General features: G+C 34.9%; 1 protein-coding gene across 2 annotated transcripts; it reads left to right on the top strand.

Annotated features, from left to right (window-relative positions):
• The first annotated feature begins 2,037 nt into the window (after nucleotides 1-2,037).
• Nucleotides 2,038-24,110, top strand: LOC126853651 (protein windpipe). Of its 2 annotated transcripts, XM_050599553.1 has the most exons (3): nucleotides 2,038-2,439; nucleotides 17,047-17,096; nucleotides 20,235-24,110. In XM_050599553.1, the coding sequence occupies exon 3, from the start codon at nucleotides 20,252-20,254 to the stop codon at nucleotides 22,331-22,333; it is 2,082 nt and encodes a 693-aa protein (XP_050455510.1). In that variant the 5' UTR covers nucleotides 2,038-2,439; nucleotides 17,047-17,096; nucleotides 20,235-20,251; the 3' UTR covers nucleotides 22,334-24,110. The 2 variants fall into 2 exon arrangements, with proteins under 2 accessions (XP_050455510.1, XP_050455511.1); XM_050599554.1 differs by lacking the exons at nucleotides 2,038-2,439; nucleotides 17,047-17,096 and adding an exon at nucleotides 19,464-19,599.
• Nucleotides 24,111-24,333: the final 223 nt, after the last annotated feature.

The raw sequence follows: 24,333 nt of genomic DNA, 5'->3' as shown, positions 1-24,333 counted from the left end.
TGTTTCTGCGGATTATCTAAATGTCTTTTTCTCTGAAATGTTAACCTTATAGAGATAATTCAAAGCCAATGTTCATTTCCGGTACCACTTTTGACGGCGCAAACCGGTTTTCCGATAGCGAGCATTTCTTTGGATTGAAAGAAAGATGCCATTTGCGAGTTTAACTTCTGATAAAAAGTGCCTATTCTTGTACGATTTATCGCAATTTCACGAATCACGTTTGTACGAAATGTGATAATAGTTAAAGGTTGTGTGCAAATAATCGCTACAAGTCCAGCGATGATAGCATGAAATGATGATTCATTTAACGATTCTTTTATTAAAAGCAAATTTTAACATTATTTTAATGATTTTTTAATTTGTGCAGTTAGCATGTAAAATATCTGTAGTCTTTGAATATTTATATAGAATTAAATATTTATGAAGACAATCAATAAGAAAATAAAAATAATCATTGCTGCAGTTGTGTTTTTATCTTTTTTTTAATAAAATGTTATTATTGTATCTGAATATGAGATTAGAAGAAATTGACAATGATGAAGCAGTTGAATTCTTACAGCCCTCAAGTGTGAGAACTGATTACATTAAGATAGCGTTTTTTCTTCAAGATCTTTGGAGATCATGTAAAAAATGAAGATTTTGATTCTCTTTTTAAGCTACACATTTTTCTATTTTCATATTTGCAATTTGATTTATACGTAATGCTATAGAAATTCATAAACACATAATATATGATACACATAATATATATGAGAGATAGATATATAAAATCTAAATAATAGAACTTGTATTATGAGTTAGAATGTATAAATAGCTCAATATGTCAATATGCTAATGATATAATGTTAAACGTGATAAGTCGTCTTTTAATACTATTTATAGTGCACTATGTTTTGCATAATTAACGATAACTTTAAATAGCAATAATTTAAATTCATAAAAATATATTTAATTTCTTTTTTTTTTTACAAAAAGTTTCACCCTATTCATGGTGATTATGATAAAATCGAGTTTAATTAAATGCATGTCTTCATCTTCGTCGTTTGTGATTACAGGTACAGGACACCTTGTATTAATTTACCTTGGTTAATTTGCGGAATAATTATGTTAGATTACAGATATTACAGATTTTGATGTTATTTGATTCTTTTTCAAAAAATATCTAAATCTCCTTCTTTCAAGAAAAATTTGAAATAATAAACTAATGAAAATTAAGAATAATTTATATGCAATAGAAAATAAAATATATATTTATTGTTTTATATCTATTGATGAGAATTACAAATAATTAGCAAGACAAATTTATTTTGTGTATTTTTTAATTGTGCACTTTATATTGATCAAAATTGGATTTAAATTAATTTATCTAATTTACAGTCTCGTAATAAATGAGAATAAGACAAATAATTTTTTAATCTTATTGTTAGCAATTTTTTTTTACATCTCGTTAATTGTGATAAAAAATATTCGCAAGAAGACCATTTCTCTGTCTCCTCCTGAATCATAGTATCAATTATCAATTAAAGACAGATAGTTAAGCGGCTACCTATATTACGACTCCGTGAAATTCTAGGCAATTAACAGAAATTTCATGGGTGTCATATGTACGTCGATCGTATCCAATAAGCCATTCAAAATTATGATGATCTCTGGAGGATGATGTTTATCAATGCTGAAGATACATGGGTCGCGAGTATTGCGAGCATCTCAGGCCACCTGGCACCATCACACACGTATAATTGTGCGTATATACTCACACTTCTCTGCCGATGATTGAGCCGCGGTCGGCGAGTGTCTCGCCGATTTCGCCGCGCCGCGCCTGTTCGCCAAGAAGAGAGCGACCGGGCGCGGAGCGGAGCGGAACGGCCGTCGCTCCTACCACTTGGCTCGCGCTACCAGGCGTGCACCAGGAGCTGTGTCACGAGGTAGTGGTGGGATCGTGTCGCGCCATCGGCATCAAGAGAAGAAGCGAGGTGTGCGTGAGTTGGTAGGCCTGTTTACAATCGCCAAGCGAGAGAGCGGAGCGGGACAGCCGCGGTCTGTCAGAGTCCACAGTCCTAACTCGGCCTCAGGCTGCGATAGATCGTATCTTACCGCGGCTCCGATCCCGCCACGCGGAGAGCAAGCAGTCGTTCGATTCTCCCGCGATCGAGAGTTTTGCGCGAGTAATCGGCGAATCGGGCCGATCCTCTTTCTTTCGTCGCCGACCGGCCTCTTTCCCGCGCTCCGATCGATCCGAATCTCGCGAATAATCCTTAGATTAGTATACGCGAAAAAAAGACTCGGCCCCGGGTGACTCCTGTCATTCTTGGCTCACCGCGAAAGAGATATTGCTACTCTCTCCGCTTTTCCGATCTTTCGCTGATCATCGCGAAATAGCGGACGCGAGCGCGTGGATTATCGCGAGGAGAACGGGATATCGGGATACTGTAACGGGAGGTAAGACCTTTCTTTTCTTTTCGCGCTTTCTTGACAGAGGAAGAGAAAGAGGAAAGGGAGAGAACACGTGTAGGAGGTGTGGGTGGGAGTACGCCGGCTTTGCGCCGCGGTCAGTTTATTTGCCTTTTTATGATTTTTATGCGAATTTTTGTGCGTGTGTGAGTGGACGCGCGCGTATGAGCGCCCCTTATGTGCGAACGAGCCAATGAATTACTTTTATGACGTAAGATCGTACGTGACAAAGTCGTGGGAATTTTGGAGTTGCAAGAATCGGCATACGTACCGTTATTGCGATACCGATCGTGGGGATTATTTATCGTAAAGTTTTTATTAAATTTTAGGAAGTTATAGTGTTGAATAAAAATGAAACGTATTTTTCCTTCTCTCTTTCTCTCTCTCTGTTTTTCGTATAGTTTTAAAATACCATACAATTTCGAAATTTTATTTAATATTAAGAAGCAACTTAAATATTTTAACGAAATAATCTCAGAAACGCAAATCATGAGATTATTTTTCTGCTGTGCTTCAAATGATTTATATTAATAGCATCTTGATTTATAAGATTCATCTATCAAGCTCGTTGAAGAATTAAGAATTTACATGTTGCGCAAAAAGATACTTAATCAAAGTGTTGCAAACAAAAAATTGTCTGCGATATAGTGAATAATTTAATTATAATACGATTATAATATTTATACACTAATAGTTAATATTATTATAATTTGATGCGATTCATATGAGACATCTCTCTCTAAAAAACACATTTTTTTAATTCGACGTATTATGTACAAAAAAATGGGGTAATTTTTATAATTTGCAATGTACCGTAATATATAACGAATTATATATAATTTTCGTATATATTTGATTGTTAAGTGTATATCAAGCAATTTATGCATTAGCTATTACGTAACTTTAAACTGTTCTTATTCAATTATGGAATATCTCTTCCGTTTCCGCTGCAATAAGGTGGAGCTTCATCCACGTGTCTCTGTTCTGCTTTCCGTGAGCTCATATTTCCGGTCTCAGTGGTTGAAACGCATTTTTCTTCTAAAATTAGAACGAAATGCTGAAAGTGAAATAACACAATCTTGTGGTAGTCAGAGTCGTGCCGCGGGTGGTGATTGCTTTTGTTGCAGGCTTTCTCTTTCTGTAGTGGATCTTCATAAAATATCCAATCTATTGAATTAAAACCTAGCTACCGCGAAACTCACTTTTGGATAATAAAATTCATTCGTTGGTAGTAAACATTAAAAGCTAATCATTCTTAATAGCTCTTGTGTGATTTATAAGTGCTGAAGTCATCGAATGATCAAGTCAATCAATGAGATTAAACTACTACCAAAGTCAATCAACAATTTAAGTCATTAAATCGGTCCAAAATGAAAATTTAATCGTTACAACGATTTAATCTTTGTCTTGATTGATTGAGTTTTGGTACGCCTGCTATTTTATTCGTGAATATTTAATTTTTGTTTGTCAATTCGTCATCTTCGATTATATATATATATATATTTATGTTTGAAATATGTATATAGATAATATGTACATATATACACGTCTGATTTGATTATCATGCTTGTTACAATTTGTCATGTTTCGCACTGAATGCCAGGTATAAGCTTTCGCTGATCAGCGAAATGATCTTGGAAAGAGCAGTCTCTCTAGCGCGACAGTTTTCAGAACTGCTTTTGCTCTCCTTGTTCTTTTTATGGATCTAATTATATACTTTATGTGATTAAGATAAAATAAAATAAATAAGATAAAAGAGAAATGAAAATTTGTGTCTTGCTACTAATTACGCATGTCAATGTCATATATTATCGTAAATGATAATTATTTGATTGTTTTGTGAGTAGATAAATTTTTTAGTTTACAAATTAGTCCAAAAAACATACTATTTCAATAAGCTTCTAGTTATCTTGGATAAATTGGAATTTAAGAGAGTCTCTCTTTTTCAATAAAGTTGTATTAATCTTCATATCATATTTATACTTTTAATGTATTAAACTATCTAACAGCTTTTAAATTAAATTTTTACGAAAGTGCAAATTCTCCTTTTTAAAACTATGATTAGACGAAGACAAAATTTTAACGTTAATTGAGGTAGCGCTAAAATAGATCATAAATTGTTGCAAGTCCGAAATGTTTTGCGTTAAACATTGCAGAGAAAATTGCGCGAATAGCGAAAATTCTCAGACGTTAATCGCGCAAATCTCCACTTTAAGCGGCAACTTTCCGTGGAAATCTCTGGCATCTTCACGATGCATCACGTAAGCGTGGATGCGTGCATGCAGGCATCCAAGGATCGAGTGCGCTCACACGTTAGGAAGAGATTAAAGTACAACATGTGAATACCTGCATAGGTCTCAGATACCTTCGGGGTCAACCGTAGCGGTGCTATTACGTAATGACGTTAATCAGCTGTAGCGGCTAATCCCATGTCCGAGCGGCACAAATCCGGCATGGAAGATGGATCGTCGACGCGTGCGAGAAAATTAAAAGTCTGAAACTAAATCTCCGGCGACCTTGAGAACGCAATATTTACGCGTCTGTCAACGACGACGTGTCACAAGATTAACAATCGACCACATTGACAATTCAATTAGTTGAGATCAACCGGATGCGTTTTTTGCGACGCGAAACTCGATATATCACGGGATATGAAAGCGAATTTTTTCTTTTTTATAGTTATTTTATGATTTCCCGAATAAATAATTATGCAAATATATTGCTCCTCGTGACACACGTGTCGGCTTTCAAAAGATCAGACAACTTCGCATTCCTCACGCGCGTCTTTCTCCTCTCGCGTCTTTCTTCGTTAATCGACGAGGTACTCGTTGGCATCGAAAAAATCTGCCGGCATTGAAAACACGAGCAATCATGACGTATTAAATTTTCCCCTTGAGTTGATCACAATCGGACTGCGCGTGCATGCAAATGACAAATAGAAAAACACGCTGACCGCATTTGTCCGTGACATGATCGCGCCATGACGACGTTCATCTAGAAGATCCATATAACGACAAGTCATCTGGCGATGTAATGAGCATCGGGCTTGAAATTAATTTGCTAATCTTCCGGTTGGTTTTCAAAACGAATATATGGTTCATCTATTCCGAGCATAAAATGGAATATTCACTTTCTATTAGGTGACGATTCTTGTGCCGAAAATACTTTGGAAAAAAAAAGATAACTTAGTCCAAACATAATGTTATTGATATAAGAAATATTTACATATAAGAATAATTGTTAGCAAATATTTTTAATTGTGCATTTATGTGCAGTTGCAAAATATTGCGCTTCATAAATGAAGAATGATAATAATAAAGAAAAAAATAAATATGGCATTTTTTGCTAAACTTTCCTCGTATAAAATTTTGAAAACTTACAACAAGGACGTATCTTCTCAATACTCGATACTCGAACAAAGTTTTTATTTCAACCGCTGCAAGGTCGCGCATATAGCGAGAAGCGTATATGCATCTCTTATTTTGAGCCGCTCTACTACAACGTCTCGGAGAGGAGACAGCTGCGAGCGCTTCCTCGCCACGGAATTATTTGTCCCGCGTATCTATGTACTCGATGCAACGTACAGAGTGACAGGCTGTGCAGTTGTCGATGCAACGGTTAGCGCGTCTCTATATCGTCACGATAACGAGTTTCCAGGTGTTTACGACCACGCGACGTCATCGAACCCACCTTTACCTTTTCAGTCGTCTCGCGTCTTGCAACCGTATGCATGTGTTGCGGTACGCCACGTATCCTCATTTCGACTTTGCGCCTCGCAGCGGCATCGGGAATGTAGAAACTGGCGAACCGCTTCCAAGATACAACGTCAACTCGACCTATAACGATATCTTACACGTTCACATTCTTAAAGTTTTTTTTTGTGTAATTATGTGGATGTAATAATATACGCGAATAAATAATGATAACTTCAAAAAAGATAAAAATAATTCATTGTATATCACAATGCAGAGATAACAGCTATAACCGCTATATATATAACAAAATTAATAAATATATATATATAACAAAATTATTAATAAGTAGTCAATTTTTCCTTTGAAATAAGAATTAAAAAAATATATACATATATATATATATATATATATATATATTTTTTTTTTAATTCTTATTTCAAAGGAAAAAATTGACTACTTTATTAATAATTTTGTTGTCGTACAATATTATTTTTTAAATTTAAGAAAAAGTTTTTGAATTTGAGACACATATACACATATAATATCTTCCGTTGAAAACTTTGTTATTAATGTCATCAATCTGTAAAGTTTACAGAGTGCTTGTTGATCGATCCTCTCGCAAAAACAGATATAGCGTTTTTTTTTCTGAGATTGCGTACGATAACAATGCTATCGGCAATTGCGCGGACATTTATAAAACCGCCGCGCGACACTTTGAACCTGCGACATTAGATATTAAGTATTAATCTTGCTAACAATAAGAAAAAAACCTATTTTCTCTTACCTAAGTACCCATTGACGTAAGCGAATCGGTAAAGGTATTTCTACTCTTTATTAGAATAAAAGTAAGTTAATATCGATTCAATAATATATATCAATTACTAATATATAAGGTGCTTTGGATCGATTGCATTTTCTTTGATTTTTTTATAAATAATTCACATATTAATGGAAGCGCGATTGATCTGAGACACTTGGGATAGATCGATATTCGGTGGCTGATTTTGAAAGTTAATGACAGCTAATATATACGGTAATAATTTCTGTGCCAGATTCTTTCTCAGCGTTCAATATCTTGGCAATTGACATATATTTGCCGTTGCGTCCAATCATGCGTAAATGACGTAATAAATGTGTATTGGAGTTATGAATAAAAATTTCGACCGCATGAAAACTTTCCACGCCGTGTAGTTGGTGTGTACAAAAAAAAACGCGATAATGTATCCTGTCGCTCGCAATTTAAAAATTGCGTATACGAAGCATTTTACTGCTCCTCCCGAGATCACGCGTGCCCCTTATCGCACGCTTATCGATGCGTGATAACGTACATGGAACATCAAATAGATCGCACTTTATCTCCATCACCTCTTTCGCGAATTTTGAACTTCTGATGTTCGCTCTCGCTACGTTCGCAACAAAATTCGCGCGTGCCAAAAGATCGTCTCGAACGAGACGCGACAGACGATATATTTTGCTTGTTGCACAATTTATTTACATATTGCCATGAAACGGATATGGAACGTCATTCTCAGTCGCAAAGTCACACATTACATTTGCATTAATTACGTAACCGAGGCTTTATTGTTAATAGCTTTTTATCTCACCGATAACATGATATAATAATTATTTTTGTTTGATAAATGAGTGTCATCAATGTTCATTACTAATACATAATTATTAATAGTAAGAAATACAATTAATATAACAATTAATATAACAGTTACTCATATTTATATTTCTAGCCGATTTCTCATTTTACAAAAAATTATATTTTCTTTGGAAATATTTTAACTTCTGACATCTATATTAAAGCTTATTTGTTTAAACTTTTATTAAGATAATATCTTGTTAATTTAAATTGATTGAAGAACATTTGTTTTTTTCCTACTAGTTCGTAAGATTCGGTTTGGCAAGACGGCTTAAATTTTAGCTAATATTAGCCACTATGTCAATGTCTTGACAATGTCTTGGAATTATAATCATTATTTTGTCTAATCTAATATTGCGCATTAAAAGGATGTCAATTTAGATATCTAGATAATATTTTACAAATAATATAATATATTTCTACGTCAAAATATATTTACATGATTTATTGCAACGGTTTAATTTTTAATATTAAAGTTCTTTCGCGAGCGTTGACTTGTGAAATACCAAATGCTGATTTGAAAATTTTTATTGCGCAAATCACCGATATTATCCCGTCATGTAGCATCGTGTACTCTCGTGTAATCAGTGACATCTTAAATTGCATCTCGGAGAGAAGTGCAGCTCATTAAATGCCATGCTCATTACTCGAACATAACACAGCCGTGTTAATTCGTAAATCTCATATTGTTGGCCTCATGACGCATGTGTCACGCACGTGAACTTCTCAGAAGGTCACGTGCCTTATGAGAAAAAGATGGCAAGGTACAGTGACCGATGATAGGACATAGGCACATGGAGAAAGAAGGAGAAGTTAGTCGGTTCGTGTGAGATTTTTCTTCGGGTCTCAATGTGGCGAAGGTCGTCACTGGCGACCGTCATTAGCAATGCTGATGTTCCAAAGACGGCGGAAGTAACCTGTGACCTCCGTACGTTTATTTGTTACCTTTGCTCTTTCTATTTTATAGTCCTTTCTTCATCTTTTGCATATATACTTTTGCATTCTCTATTCTCTAGTATCATTTTTCTTAATTTTATATAACGTAATTATATTTTCTAAGGGCGGTGTGATGAAATATTACAAAAAAGAGTTATGCATTATTGATATATAAATAAAATTTATGAAATTATTTGAACAAACCATTGATAAATAGTGGCTTAAAAAGCTTGTGAATTAAAAAAAAAAATATTCCAAGATTAGTAAAATTAAATATATTAAAAATCAAACTTAAATATATATGTATATAAATTTTCTCTTTTCTTCTTTCTTCTCTTTTTATTTTCTTCTTATTATGCTATATCTTATATTTATTATTTTATGATCATTTTTAGATAAAAATTTAATATTATTCAATTTATTTATGAATATAAAGCTAAAGAAAATAAAGAACGTAAATATATATGTATTAGCTGCAAAAAAAATATACTTATTTAATCTAGATAATTAATGTTCTTATTTTGTTTTGTCCATAAAATGGTTTACACAATGTTCTTTTTTACTAACTACCAGCTAGTGCTAGTGCGCTATTAAAGTTAAAATATTTTATCTTGATTAGCATGTTTCTTAGAAAGAGAAAAAAGCATGCCAATTTACTAGGATTTTAGAATATATGATGCTTTTTTACAACTAGTAATTATTAGTTGTAAAAAAATATTATATACTTGTGATCATATACTAGTAATTACTAGTTGTAAAAAAACATTGTGTCGAAAAGCATCGTGTGAACCATGCTTAAAAGATATAGATTTTTATAAATTGTATGATTTTTATAATTGTTGTGGATTTTTTACAGTTCTATGCTAAATATTTTTTTTTCAGCTATTAATATCTAGTACAGCTATTAAATTATTTTATACTTTTGATTACCATAGTTTCCTGAGACGTTATTGTGGGCTATTTTATTGGATTAAATTAGTATTACTAGCTGCTTCTTATCGTTAATAATATTCTTCTGTGAAGCATTTGACTCGTTTATGTCCGCTTTCTTGTACTTAAGCTATACTAAGCGTATACACACACACACACACATATATATATATATATATATAGCTTTTTTATGTTTCTTTGACTTTTACTTTTTATGTCTTAGACGTACAAAATGTCTGGAACACTCTGTATATCCTTTTCGCATTAGCTCTTTCCATTATCGTTTCTATCTATCGTATTCTTCATCTCTCGTAGTCTGGCATGTAGAACCTTTTTGCATATGCCAATAGTTGGTTTGCGGTCTGAGAAACCGAGAATGGACAATGAAAATGATCGCTATTGCCCAAGGCCCTTACGTTAGATGAGCGAAATTCTGACGTATCATCGCAATGCACTGAGTTATGTAACGCAGCACGATGGAGTTACATGAACGGAATATCTCTTAACAAATCGAAAGGAGTCATCGGCTCCTTTAATTAATAGGTCTTATTTTAAATACATATTAAAGGATGTAACTATTTTGCAAAAGAGATAAACAAATTAAGAAAAATTATAGACGAAGAAAAAGATTTTTTGCGAGAGTTTTCAAATATTGAAAATTGGAAAATTTCTCAAAGAATTTAAAATTGATTAAATAAAATTAATTAGAGTTAAATAAATTTTATTGATATCAAAATTTAAAATTATAAATATGAATTTTATTTCAATAAAAAAAATACAGTATTTGTTAAATTAACTAATAGTACATTAAATTAAAAATATAAAACATTGTAATTATTTAAGCCTAAAAATTAATAAACATTTATGCAGTATTGTATCTTATGTTAATATTTATTGATGATACGACGATTATTACGTAGGGGAAATATACATTTCAAACTAATAGGTAAGAAGCAGGTGGAAAAACCGAATTATTACTGTATATATCGTGGTATATAATTTTTATCTGCATGTATATACGTACATGCAATAGTATTCAAAAAACAATTTCTAAATTCTTATCATATCTTTGCTTGATGTATCTTATGAGATAAAATTTGAAATGTCTAACAACTTTATGAAATATCTAATGTGTTATTGTAGATTATTCTAGATTATAAATAATTATTATTATTATACAATATAAAATATATGTGTATAAAATTCTCTTGCATGTCACATATACTTCATATGTTTAATAAATTTAAAATTAATATATAAAATAAAAAAAGACGTACAAGTGACACATTCACATACAATGATTACAGTATATTTATCTAAATTTTATATGTATTTGCAAAGGCATTACGTAACATACAAAATATTAGCGCTTAGATTTTCATATTTTGTTGTCATGGTATCTACTTGAGAACATATTAAAAAAAATAACTTTTTTATTTATTTAACTTTTATATTATATCTGTATATCAGAAAGAAAAACATCGAGATAACTTATCTAAGATAAATAAACTGAAAAAAATATAACTTAAAAGAGACCTTAGCTATATCGATCGATATTACCATTACACATGTTATTTTTACAAACTTATAAAGGTAGATTTTTCTATTACGTCAAGTACATTATACAAGTCAATAAATAAAATTGGATTATTGGTAAGATGATTAAAATGACAGTAGGTGATGTTTTTACATTTTGTTGCACTGGTAATATGAATTAAATATAAATTAAACTTAAATTTATAATTTATATTATAAATCTCTTTGTTTCCTATTAATCAAGCTTAATTTTCTGAATTTAATTATGGAATATAATTTAACTACGGAATTTAATTATGAATAATCAAATTTTTTTACACAAATAGCTAATGAAAATTGTATAAAACGGAATGTACGGTACGGCCGCGAACGTTACGTCATCGTAGCTATATGACAGCCAACGAAGTGCGAAATATGATTGTTTCCGGGGTTTAACTGACCCTGCGACCAATTGAAGAATGTCAGCACTAACTACACCGGTATTTAAGCCAGATTTTTATGCAAATCAGACAAACGACGCGTCAACTAACAGAATAGATGCAATAGTGGTGTTCAAGGCAAACACTTTCGATATGGCTTTAACAATTTCTTTGTTTAATCTTTACAAAATTCAACAATCGGCAATGCAAAAAATTTTAAAATCATGGCAAAGAGTTAAAATAAAAAAAAGAAATGTTTATTAAATTATAGTAACTTTTATATGCGATGATTTTTTTTTACAGCAAAGTCATATGTTTTTATCATAGTAATTTTAACATATTGGTTTTAGAAACAAGCAACATGTAGAATCGTGACATACAGAAGTGATAATAAGATGGAGTACAGTATTTCTGTAGTTTTGTAATTTGTTATTTCTATTTTTGTCTAATTATTTTTATTTTAACGATCGTGTAAATGCATCACAGAAATATTTTTTATCTTAATTAGCGAAGAAGGTTGCATTTCATCAACTGTATGTTTGTAATGAGCAAAACGGCTCTTTTTCTCAAGTCAATGTGTTTTCTTAAGAGTTGTACGTAATGAAAGGATGAAGGCTGACCGGATTTTTACCGGATTTGTGTCAGCGAGTGATCATCTCGAAATTCCATCACAGAAGTGTCTTACATAGGATCATATACTAGAAAAACATAATTTTTTTGATATCAAGATAAATACTTTGAAAATTGAAATCTATTAATTTCACTACTTTTTAAGCTTGATGACTAATCCGATGTATTATTTGAAATTGATTGATCACATTTGAAATGTTGCAGACAACAATGATGATTTTAAAAAATTACATTTAAGAAATATCACGGTATTAAAAAAAAGTACAAGCACGTTGATAGGATTGACACGCGTTAAAATCAACGCTTACGAGTCATATATGAAATGAAATGAAAGGATTTGATTTTGATTTTACCTAAAAACGGTTTGATTCCTGGTGTAGTTTAAATTTAATTAAATTCCCAAATATGAAATATGAATAAATAAAATTTTATTGCGATTATCGAAAACTCGACATTTGACAGGACGTCATAATAAGTGGCTGTCAAAAGGTGACGTAGTATGTTCAACGTGTATGTTCAACGTACTGGTACTTGTTAGAAAACACGTTAGAAATGTCATTCCCTCTGAATTGGCTTTTGAATGACGCTTGCGACGATCGTGCCTACCGTCTCGCCGCGAAATGTATGTCAGCATAGAGATATTGCTCCTAATTGCCTCCATTGGCAGGCAATGGATATTATTTCAGGAACGACGACCGTCCCTCGCATAACGATGGTCTTGAGTCATTCGCGCGAGTGTCCTCGCTCCGTTGACACGATAAGAACGCTTGTTTGCCATCGATAGTCTGTGGAAAATTGCGACGAACGCAGAGTTTGCAATCTGATAAACAACTTTATTCAGTTAGTAATTGCTCTAAAAACAGAATAAAACAAGAAAATTCGCGAATTCGCATTTACATTTTGCAATATAAAGTCTCTCTTTTCATTTGTTCCTGAATATATCATCACATGCGTGAAATTTTAATTTTAATTCTTAATTTTCACAAAAAAGAAAGAAAACTGAAATATGTGAAAAAATATCTTCTTAACATGTAGCGTAAAACTTTTGCTTTTATTTATATTCTTTAATTTTCACTTTTCTTGAAGGAAATAAAACATGAAATAAAAGAAACGAGAAAAACATCTCAAATTACGTGGAATAAAAAGAAATGCCAATACATAAAAATCGAGAGGCTTGTTCCTTGAGGATAAATGTAAACCCAAAGTTTCTCCTCTAGTTGTCGTCTGAATTCCAGCGATCACTTCCTGAAGTTTATGCAAGCTGACAGCTTTGCATTCTACGCCAGCGAATTGATGGATCGTCACTGATCGGTTCGGTCATAGGCGGTCTTGGAAGGACTCGTCAGCAATGTGAATTTTGTTGTTCGTTATTATTCGGAGTTGACTGACCTATCCTGATGACTGTAGCATGATTTCTGAGTGCATCGCGGTCTGCTAATCGTTTCGCACGAATGCTCGCGCGCGATATTGATACTACAGTGTCTATATTAGCTGAAGGGAGAATGGCTTCTTGTGTGGTTTATCTATCCCATCGATGCTTCTTTAGTGAATGTAATAAATGTACGATAGAGAAATATTGGCATTTATTAGATAATTAGGATGATGCATCAATTACATTTAATATAATAAATAATTAACATGCGATATATTTTTTCTTCCCCGTTTATTATTTAGAGAGAATATAATATACACTCTCTCTTGTTTCTCTCATTTATTTCACAATATAGAAGTGAAACTTTTGTACAGAAAGTAATTTGTTCTTGTCATGTATTAAAAAAGGATTTCTGAAATATGTAATACGTATCCGAACACGTAATACATTTTAGATATCTGCTGATCGATGACAACGATATTGTGAAATGCATGTGAAAGTATAGTACATTCCTGTGCTCCAAACCATAACGTTTCGTTAACATTAATCGTTATCGATATTGTCGATTGACGACTTCAAAGTAATGCCGATCATGCGTAATTCTAGAATTTTTTATGGAATTTGTCACGGTGTTTCGATTTCTCCGAAATTAGAGTGCTTTTTGTGCTCCTCCCATTCACACATTAAGGCATGTTTACTCTAGCGGCTTATAGTTTTCTTTGTTTATTATTAAACGAGCGAACAAGGTTTGCCCGATTTATCGATCAACAACTCTTGTAAATACATCTGATGAGAAGTTCTTGGCAAGCTTTATTAGTTTCAATTTCTGATCCAAGTTTTAAGACGGTGAAATGTGCTGTTTGAGATACATTTATGTTTTTATTATTTTCTTCGAATTCATACATTTTAGTTTTTATTTAAAAAAATTATTTATTAGATTATTTACACTACAAGTTTCTTAAAAAAAATTTATTTAATATTTATTATTTTTTAATTTTATTTATTATTTATCTTTCTCAGATTAGCGCAATCAATATGCAATTTGTCAAAGAATTTGTAATAAAAATGAAAATTTTATCGCTGTTTGTCTGGATAGAGAGAAAGAGAAAATCTTTTCAATGAGATTTTATATTGGACTCTGAATTTTATATGCCATCAAGTTCGCGATCAAAGTCCAATATAAATGGATTGTGATCGATCGATTATTTAGTCTCATCTGATCAGTATCGTCGATTGCTTACAACGATTGTGAATGATAAGAAAATTATCTCGTAAAAATAAAACCACAGATAAAAGGTTGCATCAATACCGAAGAAAGTTTTTTTTTGAGGGAACCCAACTCTCCATCCCTCTCTTTCTTTCTCTAACAAAAACTGTTGATGAAATTGTCTTGTCATGTTTATGCAATGATTAATACTTGCCAGTTCTGCATGTACAAGTAATGATTCATCTTGCTCGCGAGTTTCTCTGTTGGGTATAAAATGCAGATAATTGATTAATTGAACGGAGTACGAAACGCATTAATCGGCTAAAATGAACTGCCGTTATGCATGAAGTATTATTTCATGGATCATACTCAGCATTATTGTACAGCGGAGAGTTCGTTAACAGCGACAATACGATATCAGCCTGTCAATAATAGTCAATTTATGTGCGCACGTGATTAATCGCACGTTCTTATATGTATATGATGCTTTAGAAGATATTTCGCCGTTTTATTTATTCATAGCTATACATTTACATATCACACTTTAAAAATTCGTAAATTAACCTTTAAATACAAAAAATCGATTTTTAAATTGATAATTAAATTAATATTCAATTGTGCGATGTAAAATTTCGAAAAAAAATTTTAATGTTGCGCAAGATGAGAATATTAATGAAGGAGACTAGACGTTTTTGTATCTCAATTTCGCTTTCGTATACGAATTAATAAGAATAAATCAGGATAAATAAGGATCGTTTCCGGGAGTCAACAGACTGTCAGAATGCGTATTAACATTCGTATCGTCGATATGTATCGAACAAAGTTTCCGCTACTTTCAACTTCCTCCCATATAGAAGGTGTATGACCTCCCGGAATGACTCCTCGAATCGACGGGCTATCCTTGAAACACCTGGTGAAGTGGACCATGAGGACGCGATGGTACCGTTAAGGATGGTATCAGCAAAAAGCGAGCCATTTCAGGCGTACGTGTTTCGGTGCATCGCTTATTATTTGTTGAATTACCGAAAAGATATGACCGCGTGCGGCATATAAAGTATATGTATCTGTCATGTCGATTTTTTTATATATTTTGTTTTTTTATAATAATATTTTTTTATCTATTTCAAAGAACTTTAATTATTTAAAATATTCAGTTCTAAAAACTTAGAGCTCATTTGATCGAATAATAAAATACTAAGAGTGTAGTTTCGACTTTATATATTTGACTTGAAATGTATTTTAAGGATTTTAGCTGTGAAGTTTCGTTTGTTATTCATTAATTTATTATAATTATTGTAAGTGTCATATTATCGACGCACATGTGCGGCATAAAATGTTTGCCGATTCGACTAAGAAACCGAAGAAATTGCAACTCTTAGTAACATCGAGTTGCGATAAGCCGCATTAAAATAACGTAACGTCACGAACGACGTAATCAATGTTGCCCCTTGAACTCGAGAAATGGCGTGTCGAATCTAGTACACGAGCGCGCACGGACCAGCAGATATTTTGCAACGATGACGCGATTATGAAATGAGGAGAAGAATGGCTGGCTATAAAAATCCGGGGAAATATGTTGTAATAATAATAATTATTATTGTCGCGCGTGTAACAAGCGGCGGCGACGCGCTCCATGGCCGGAAAGTCAAGGACTAGAGATCTCGCGCTTGGAAAGTGAGTCAGCGGCCGAGGTAGACGCGGGAACTGGATGGGAAAAATTCATCGAGACGAATCATGCGCAATAGCGGGAAACAAGAATGAAAGTCGCGGCCGTCGCGGCGGGAAAATCCAGACGAATGATTTAACATTTCTACTTGGTGCACCTTCATCGATATGAGGGAATATATTATCGCGAAAGTAGACGGAGGAAGGCGGGGGGAGGGGCGAATACGTGAAATTCATCGTCAAACGATACTGCGATTATCTCATTGAAAATTTCCACGTTTTTGTATATATTTTTGTATATGCTCGCATACGTTTGACAGACGAATGTATCGTGAATGGCCGAGGCAATTGACGTCTCTCGATTGACGTCACACTTTAATCATTCGCAAATTTATACTGGTTACTACAATTTTTTTTTTTTTTTTGGATTGGGTATTTTTCATCTGATGAAATAGATTATTGATTTTATCGATACATCGCGATATTTTTTGCTTATTGAAATTGCGCTTGTTGAAAAGTGTAATGCATAAAATTTATTTGTGCCTGTTCTGTTTCAGATGCCCTCGAGATCACGGTGTTATCGAGACAACGTCTGAGCAAACAAGTTGTAAGTGACCGATTAAAAGTATATATATTAGTTGCACAATACGAGGCTAAAAATTAATTTACCGTGACTATCATGATTATCACAATTAAAATTATATTACGAAGCATAAAAAGGACCACTTTAGATGATCTATACTTTGCGACAAGTTTCATTGCAATATTCTATTCATAATTGCATATATCGTGTAACATTCGAAAAACTCTACACATGTACAAAATACACATTTCGCAGAACACACGTGTATTAAAATATACGATACACATAAAATTATAAATAATAATTTTTTATAAAATTTTTTTATCGCGATTTATATGTCGTTTAGATCTATGATAAATGAACATGTTACTTTAATCAGTTGCGTTGCAATTCAACTGCCTCATTTCTTGCACCTAATTGCCATATTTGAATCCGTAATTAGCATTATCGGTACCTTTCGCGAAATGTAAATACGTTGACGCAACTTTAAGTAGGCGATGTTGCTCACCATGGAAATATTTGCGGCATGTAAATTTTTATCGTCGTCATATTTAGTTATACAAATTGTAGAAACTTTTTTTCCTTTCCAAGACAAGCCAAGGTTACTAAGGCTAAAAAAAAAGTTTTACGTCATTAGACACAGCGTGTATGTGTGGAACAGAGCTACGTGGAGCCACTTTCGTACGATAATATATTTCGTGAAATTACAGGAAGTTGTTTTTCGCAAACTATCGGTTATACATAGCGTGGATACATCCACGAGACACGGAATAACAAAACATCCTCGACAGAGAATCTCGAATACACTGGCCATGACTTGTCCTTCACCCACGCAAACGCACTAAACCATGCGCGCACATTGTATTGTGCGTAAATATTGAGACTCACAGGGTAGATTGTGTCCATTTGAAAATTAAGTCGAGAAGCATTTTGCGTTCTGCCTGCATTATGTAGACATGCCTTTTGATTAGAGCGATTTTTATGCAAAAGGATCTGCATCAATTTTTATATTTTATTACTTGAATTTGAATGCCGAATAAAAACGGAAAAATTTATCGATACTTACACGATGAATTTCTAGTAATAATTTTCTCAGGATTTTATTATTGCTTAGTTATTGCTCGTCTCTCTCTATCCAATTTATTATCATGCAATGTAGCATATTATGGGATATATATATTCCTATTTAATATTGTCTTGCAAAATATAATTTGATTTACTAATTTTTGTTCATTCATTACGCGAAGAGAATCGAGAAGCTAGAGAAACGCCTGATTTTGAGTGATGAGTAGACTGCTGATTACATAACTCGTGCAGAAATCGATATCGGTTTATCTTCAAGCATAACGGAATCCATTATTTCATTGATAATCTTATCTCACTGAGAGAGAACGGGATTTTTCGATCCGGCGTGAGCCGGACTCATTAACGAGCAAGAAACGTCCAATGCAGTCAATTAACGTCGATTACGATCGATCGTGCGAGTTCAATGCTCGTGGTCGTGCGATCTTGCGCGACGCGAAACACCACCGTCTTCTTTCTATCACTCGCATTTATCCATGGAACTGACATCACATAATGCCGTTACATTATGCCGATCTCGCGCAGACAGTATGCAAAATAATGCAAATAATATGTTTAAACCTCTCTACCGTTCTGTACAGAACGGTATAGTCCGTCGTGATGGTTTAAAAGAAGGAGAAATTTAGAATGGGAAGGAGATACATCGGGCCTCTTTTTCGCTATTAATTTTCCTCGTTTCCAGTTTTGACAATCGAGAGCAATGCTAGCGGCAACTTCTAGAATGTTCGTCTTTTAGGATAGTTATGTTAATATATGCAAAAACTTAATGTTCACGCTTTTTTATCCAAAGAGAATTATCTCGTATATTTATCGAGAAAAGAATATTTCCTATTGTAATTTATATATATTTGGAAAAAGGAGGAAGATGTCTATAAGCGATTTCTTTTATGCGCTCTTAAATTCTGAAATATATGAATCTTCTGTGATCTAACTCGCTTATTTTTTTATTTTTACATACAAGATATGTAACATCTATACGTTTTTCTCTTTTATAACGAAGTATTGAAATGCACGATTAATTGCGACAAATATAATACAATATTTGTATTGAGAAATAACTTCGCATGATAATACATGTGCATCTAAAATAATTTGCTACACGTCGGACGATATACGAGTTATTGAAGCGACTTTAATAGAGAAATATTAGGTATAATTGCCGCGCTGTACATACTTTTCATGGGGTAACTCTTACTCCATTATAGAGATTGAACCGCCTCTTATCTGCAGTCCCACTCTTGCCAAGGCAATAGTAAGAATAGCATCGATAAGAATCGCTTGGATGGCCTATTGGTTTATCAGTGTTCTTGCTATCGCGCGGTTCAGCTTTAGTCGATCTAATATCGGAACTTATTACATGCAACTACAATCGACTTGGATGTCTTGCAGGTGCTGGCATAGTGGTAATTACTGTCGTGGTGGGCGTACTAATTACAGACATTAGGTAATCACCTGTGTGAAACGAGCCGCGGGACATTTTACTTTCATTCTCGTACTCTGCTTGAATAAACGTGAAAATTATACAATTCTCTTACAGGGTATTATTACAAAGCGTAATAATTAATAACAGATCTTTTCTATCGCTCATCACGAAACGTTATACCGGAAATAGGCGCGCGATGAGCGCGTAATATTTTATTATCAGTTATTTTATCTATTTAATCCTACTTTCCGGCGATTATCGCGGTTATCTTCACATCGGCAGATAACATATGTGCGCGTGCATCCAATTTAACTCTTAAAAGTCCACTTCTATCTATCGCGGTGACCTCCTTTCGGTCGTACATCTCTCTGTACGCGCGCTGAGTTCACTTGGATTTTTACGAGACTCGCTGCGTTCGAAGATATTGATTCACATTATAGTTACGCGAACATTTTTATTGCCACCGTGCTGCGCATCCTTTCAGGGATATTTTGAATTACGTAATTCATCTCCGAGGTGTACAATACATTTCATTGCTATCGTCATTATATACTCATCGCGTGACATAAAACCGCGCCGTTTGCAAAACGCGAAACAGACATGCTCGCGTCGCATTATCGGCAAGCGTAATCACATGCGATTCCTCTCCGTTGCAGGTACATTAGATCGAAAGATGCAGGCAGCACCGCCTCTGCTGTCGCTCCTCCTGATTCTCCTTCATCATTCGGGATGGACTCACGGACTTTGCAAGCTGGAGAACATCACGGTAGCGTGGTGCGACGTGCTGGAGGATCTCGGGCAGATCGAGACGTATCATCTGGAGACGCTGACCGCTCCGACCGCACAAGATACTTTAATCCCAGGTCTCTTTGACAATCTGACTAGTCTTAGGCATCTCGACATGTCTGGTGGCTATTTAAAAACGATTGAACCAGGAAGTTTTCGAACTTTAAGTAATTTGAGAAGTCTCGATCTCAGCAACAACCACATCGAGTATCTGGAACTAGCTTCCCTGGAGGGCCTGACCGATTTGCGAAAGCTGAATTTGCGGAAGAATGCTATTCAACAACTGCCACCCGCGCTGGTGCGTTTGAAGCATCTCAGACATCTAGACATCCACGATAATCCGCTCAATTGCAACTGCGCTACCCTTAAAGTACGAGATCTTCTCGTGCAGAGGAAGGTATCTGTGTCAAAGAAGGTCGTATGCGCAGATCCTAGCAACTTGAAAGGCACGTCGCTGATGAAGCCAAACGCGGCGATTGTCTGTAGCTTGGAAGAACAGGATCGCGAGATGCAGAACGATCAGGCGGTGGAAGGTTCCGGGACATATTCTGGATCCGGAGATGACATTCTGAATGAGTTTTATAGCGAGGAGGAAGAGAACGAGCACAGCGTAACCAACGACAATTTGTCGGAGAAGCCTGAGGTAGAGACACCATCCCCAACCGAAAAGATAAGTTCTTCGACAGGATCTTCCGTGATTGAACCCACCACCTCCTCGCAGGAATCAATCACGGTTGTTGAGGAGACTACCAGTGTTACAACGAATTCTTTGCAACGTACCGTTGAGGACGAGGATATCTTCTTCGACAGCGAAGAGAGGAAGGAGCCAATGTCCACGACGGAAATGTCGCGAAAAAAGGAGGACTTTAAAGACGCTCTGTTTTATCCGTCAACAGGCTCCGGCGACGGGGATGAAGATGGTTCCGGCGAAGGATCCGGAATCATTATGATGACGCCTTATAATGAGAAAAAAATTGAGAAGGATAAAGCTAATGAAGAGACATCATCGCCTTTCGGAACTTTATGGGATATTCTTTTTGGTTCCTCGGCAACCACCGCGATTCCATCAGAGACCAAGGATCCGGATCTCGAACAAGAGGAATTTATAAACGCATCATCTACTAAGCTAGCCACTGAAGAGTCGATTGCGTCGAGTAAAAATCTTCCAACCGAATCCGACATCGATAAATTTTCGACCGAAACGACCGCGATTACCAACGGTGTGGAGGTGTTGAAATCCTCTGACAAATCCAAATTAGATAATGTCAAGGCCGAAGTGAACAGTCTGAACGACGAACAAGATGAAGTATCTCCGGCCAAGCAATCCAAGAAGGGCATGGGCTCGTACATCGTTCTGGCGATTCTACTTCTCGTCGTAGCGGTGCTGATCGGTTTCGCCGCATATAGAGGCGATATATGCAGAAAGAAGAGGAAACGAGGCGACGTGGAAAATGGCACCGAGCTAAGGGACATGCAAAAGTCTCTTCTCCCTGACACCGGAAATTTGACTCAACCGAAGATTGCCTCCAATGGAAATCCTGAAAACATTCCTCTTGTGGAAGGCACTTCCAATGACGATGACGCGAAAATCGATAAAAATGATCATCATCCAATTCAAGAAACACCGCGATCTCTCAATGGCACTGCCGATCATTTGGATCCCGTGAAGCCGCCTCGAAAGCTGATTGGCTCGCAGGATGATCAGAAAAGCGAAGATCGGCCTCGCGTGGACGTAAATTCCTTGAGAGAAAACTTCCTGGCTGGTAGGACGAGCCCCGCGCAGCCATCCGATTCATTAGCAACGAACAATGGGCCAAAAACGAATATTTCGGAGGCCAATGGACCACCACTCAGTCCCGGGGCTCAAAGAGTGAAGATTATCATGCAAGAGAATCCCGACAGTGTGCCAAAGACGCCCATACTCATCACGCGAACAATGGCCGGTGAGAATCTAGTCAAGAAGCAATGAAGCAGTGTTCTGAGAAGAATCTACGTGACATAACGAACGTTATGTCGATCGACCAATGTGTTTGTCGAACGGAGAAAAAATCGGAGAGACGAATGTGTAGCGCGAGAGAAGAGAGATTTTCGATGAATCTGTCGTGATTTATAATAACATCGTTGTTCCTAAAGCCTACATGTAAAGGGGCCTTTTCGCGATGGATTTTCGTGATAAAAAAGATTACCAAGTCAAAAATCATGTTTACACATACACCACATACACATATATACACGCCGATACTAAGAGACACTATTGTTTACGACAGGAAGCTGAACATGTACGATAAGCTATTGAGATATAGGTGCGATCTCTCTCTTGAGGCGCTTCGTGGAATTATCAGTTTCACGAAATGGCTATATATATATATATTTGCTATACCATATAGAATATTTGGGATATCGCATTTTTTTTTTTTTTTTATGATATATTATTTAAATATTCTTTAAAATTAAATCTCAAACACAACTCTTTTAAGCTCAAATAAAAAATGTTGTTTAAATAAAATTTAACTAAAATTAAAATAAAATTATTTTTTTTAAATCTAATTATACATTCTTAATAATTAATCGTCGAAGTTTTGCAATTTTCAATATTAAATTTATTAACTGCCATACAACTGTCATTTCTTTCAATTTTATTGAGAAGAAACGCACGATATCTGACATTTTACATTAACATCATTCGTAGAAATCCACGTTCGAGATTACATCACGCTAGTCAGTGTTCCTGACAGATCTCGCGTGTCCTGCGAGCGAGGACCTCAAGTATATATGTATATATTCTACAGTATATTTGTCGTCGCGTAAAATTGCATTGCGAGGATCCTTAAATTAATCAAAGATCGATAATGTTCGCTGCATGTCAGTGAATCGGGAGCATTCCAGTTCGCTGCCATATTTTTCTACGAAGCTTTGAAAGATTTTACACTCTATTGGCCTTATGCCGTGCTTTTAAGGAACCACAGATTATCTGTCGATCGGACAACGTGTACCTCGTAGTTTTAGCGCGGCATTTTAAGTGTAGACGTTTACGCGATTGAATTTGTAATTCAATGAGAGGCGGAGTTTGTCAATTATGAATAATGACCTTCTAATCGGCTTATGACAGTCAGAGTGTGAATGCTTGGTGAACGATTCGTGTTACTACAGTTAACGTTATGTAAGACTCGTTATTCACGTCACAGAAAATATATACGTAACAATTCTGTTATCAGTTATTCCTTACAGCGGATACGCGATCCTCTCCCGCGATTCCTTGGAGACCTTAGGGAAGGCCTTCCAGGAAGACAGCAATTTGAATTTTTATACGCATTAACATATTTATTTGTTGTCCGCGGTGCAAATTAATGCGGGGATCCACGAAAGAGACAAATCGACTTTGCGTATACGTACGACGGCACTCCATGGACGTTGATCGCGTGATTATCAGTTAAACGGATGCGTCATATGGTTGTGCGCGGAGTGACAAAGCGCCACAATGTGTTATTATATTATCATAATCGACCATTTTATTATTTTAACGTACGATTCTTTAAGCCAAATGTGTCGAACGCTGTGTACGGCGTATATGATTTAATTTTTAAGATATAGCGCGCGGATACCGTTAGATTGATATTTGTCCCAACGATATGCGCCGTTGAATTTAATTAAGGGAATAGCGATAAAACGAACGGCTCAGTGAAGATTGAAAGACTTTATTTATATGTTCAGTCTTTGATCAAAATAAAAGAGTGTTATTTTGTTGATATCATCATCCTTTTCTTAATTCTGCGTTTCATAGATAATATTCTGTTTGATGTATATTTATCTTCGTTTTTTGTTTACATCATTCAACGTAGAGACAATGTTGCAATATTTATTTTATATTTGATATATAATTAATCAACGATCTGCTTCTGCTTTTAAAAGGAAATGAGTAAGTTAGCATTTACATGCGGGAATAAGTAACAAATACATGAAGATATACGT

The sequence above is a fragment of the Cataglyphis hispanica genome, chromosome 12, assembly GCF_021464435.1.
Source record: "Cataglyphis hispanica isolate Lineage 1 chromosome 12, ULB_Chis1_1.0, whole genome shotgun sequence".
Classification (NCBI taxonomy): Eukaryota; Metazoa; Arthropoda; class Insecta; order Hymenoptera; family Formicidae; genus Cataglyphis; species Cataglyphis hispanica.
This window is presented reverse-complemented; position numbering and strand designations above follow the sequence as displayed.